Raw genomic sequence first — 2923 nt, 5'->3', positions numbered from 1 at the left:
TACCATGGGTCAGAGACTTAACTCTGCTATGAATGCAAGCCCCCACCCAAGCCACCCTTCTGCCACGCTGCTTTGTCAATGAGGACCATTGTGCAAGGAGACTTGTAATATATTTTTGGAAACTTTTTTTGTGTGTTGTCAAAGGGTCGCCTACATTCTGGCGTGAGAGCGCATAGGGCTGGTAAACGGGCACTGCATCACCCTTATGTGGGCTTTGTATTACAGTTGCAGACTTTTGGAATGCGAGTTGAAGCTTTCTGTCTGAAAGAGACAGTGTTGCACAGCCACTTATTTTCCAAAGTCTTGGTAGCGGCTGTTGTCATGCACCTTCTCCAATCATTGCGGGCACCATTTTCAAGTGTTCAGCCCACACGTTTGTTACCCTCAGAGCTTATGTTTGTGTTGTATAATGGTACATTTGGTTTTCTGAGACACTTGAGAGAGGAGACTTTTGCGTAGCTTCAGTTTTGCTGAGGCGGTGTGCTGCATAGGCAGGTGTGATTTTAACATGCGAGCCTCAAACCACAAGATCAAAGTGTGCTGCAGTGAATCTAGTTCAGAGACAAGACCAGCCATTTTTGGGTTATCTTTGTTCTACCTTCCCTCCTTTTTCCAAGAGATGTAATAAGCTGTTATAATATTGCTGCAGTCCACATTTAACAGGTTGTTGTATTACTCTTTATTCATGAATCCATTAGAACACGCACTCTCTTTCTCACATGCACAGTCTGCATTCATGTCCCTAGGATGTGTTGCTGAAGTCTAAAGGCACTCCCTCTTATTTTAAACTAGTGACTTCATCAGTATGGAACTCATACAAACACAGACTTTAGATTCACATACTGCACAGGGCAACTGCCAGACAAGGGAATACATGATGAATGAGTCTGTTGTGTTTAGCAGGACATTTGGTTCCACTGCTGTACTTCAGTCTGACCCACATTAGAATTTTTACTTTGTCCCTTTTCAAACACAAGTGAATAACTGACATGCATATGTAGCACTGTCATACATAGAAGTATACCATATATTCCTCACTTTAAACTGGATTGTACTGTTTACAATTAACCTTGCAGTGTATGCAGTAAATAGATTTTGGATAGTTTTATGCAAAGTGTCTCACTTTTGTAAACTCTTATGCTAGAAATCCATGTCTTCCCAAATATGTGGTTTCCTACTCTTGGGTTTAGCATCAACATTCCATATATGGAATGTATTATATTTAAAACAGTACTTTGGAACTTTGAACTAATAGTAGCACTACAGAAATTGAACTGTTGTCTGGATTTGTACCTCTATGCACCTACTTAACACTAAGCTAATCAAATCCACACTACAACCAGTGTCTGCACCAACAACAATGTGTCTCCTCAGTGTGAATGGCTTCTTTTTTTTTAATGCACACCTCTTTTTCCTCTCCCATCTGTTCTGCAGGCAGCGGCCCCATCCAGCTGTGGCAGTTTCTCCTGGAGCTGCTGACCGACAAGTCTTGCCAGTCCTTCATCAGCTGGACAGGCGACGGCTGGGAGTTTAAGCTTTCAGACCCAGATGAGGTGAGAGGTTGTGACCCCGCTGGTCACTGGTACACGTGCTGGGAGGTCCTAAGTAGTTAGCCAGATGAACAAGATGTCTTCTTGCCTTTGTGAGAATGTCTTGCATGCCTTGTTTGGATCCATCAATCTTTTTTGAAAGGGTAACTGGTTTTGCATCAGTAGTGTTTCATTTCAAAACGTTACATTACACATAGCAATAACCAAGTACTGTTATTTTTTTAGCAATTAAAAGGTAGATGATTAAATTCTCACATAATCCCAGATGTGAAAAACATAATAATTGTGGCTTTGATTGTAAAGTAATTTATTATATTGTTTAGGACCCATCCTGACACGCTTATTTCCTGCGTTGTTACAGGTTGCTCGGAGGTGGGGCAAGAGGAAAAACAAGCCCAAGATGAACTATGAGAAGCTGAGCCGTGGCCTACGCTACTATTATGACAAGAATATCATCCACAAGACATCAGGGAAACGCTATGTCTACCGCTTTGTCTGTGACTTAAAAAGCCTGCTGGGGTACACTCCTGAGGAGCTCCATGCAATGTTGGACGTGAAGCCTGATACGGACGAGTGAAAGCAAAGGCAAAACAAGGAGTGAAGACAAAATTTGAGGAGACGCGTGGACTGGGGCTCATAAAGTGGTCTTAACTGTTTTGATAGAGTTGGTAAAACTGTTTTTTTGGGGACCAAAATGTTTTTAATGACTAACTTTTGTCCTTGTCAACTTCAAGCTCCTGCCTCTCAGACCATGTTTAAAAAAAAAAAAGAAGGCACAAGCCAATAGCCTGTATTCATACCCTGTTGCATTTGAGATGTCTGTGCGCGCATGTGTGTGTGAGCGTGCGTATGTGGGATTATGTACCGGTATTATTTAGCGACTCACGGCAGATAGAGCACTATCGTGTAGAGTTCAAGTCTGGCTAAGTAGCACAGTGGAGGAGACGAGAGGACCAAGACATTAGGAATGACAGAACCGAGAGAGAGCAAAATAATTGATTAATTTCATGGTTTGGTTAGAACGGGAGAAACATTCCTGCTTAGAATGAAACAATTGCCAAAATTTAAAAAACGAACTAAGGAAGGTCTAATGACATACTTGCATATTCAGTGTTTCTCTTTGGCAAACAGAGAATTTTCAGCTTGGACCAAAAAAGTATCGTTTCAAATTTGTTGTTTGAGGAGCGTTTTTATGTGCCAGTATTATAATATTAATTTTGAGAACACCCAGATATTTTTCTTGTGTTGTCATTGAAGGTATTACAGTGGAACCAAGAATCCAAAGTTTTTTTTGTTTGGTTCTCTAGGCCTTTAACTGACATGTGCTAATTGGTTATCAGACAACACTATAGATACTAGCCATGTGCTTTGTA

At 41.2% G+C, this 2923-nt stretch overlaps 1 protein-coding gene across 4 annotated transcripts in view; it reads left to right on the top strand.

Annotated features, from left to right (window-relative positions):
- The window catches only part of ets1 (v-ets avian erythroblastosis virus E26 oncogene homolog 1), a 35384-nt gene extending 32788 nt beyond the window's left edge, over positions 1–2596 (top strand). For all 4 annotated transcript variants that reach the window (XM_034866863.1, XM_034866862.1, XM_034866865.1 and 1 more), the window contains 2 exons: positions 1435–1553; positions 1912–2596. In XM_034866863.1, coding sequence (XP_034722754.1) covers positions 1435–1553; positions 1912–2127 — 335 coding nt within the window. In that variant the 3' untranslated portion in view covers positions 2128–2596. The remainder of the gene's footprint in view (positions 1–1434; positions 1554–1911) is intronic.
- Positions 2597–2923: the final 327 nt, after the last annotated feature.

This window comes from Etheostoma cragini, chromosome 3 (genome assembly GCF_013103735.1).
Source record: "Etheostoma cragini isolate CJK2018 chromosome 3, CSU_Ecrag_1.0, whole genome shotgun sequence".
In the NCBI taxonomy this organism is placed as follows: Eukaryota; Metazoa; Chordata; class Actinopteri; order Perciformes; family Percidae; genus Etheostoma; species Etheostoma cragini.
This window is presented reverse-complemented; position numbering and strand designations above follow the sequence as displayed.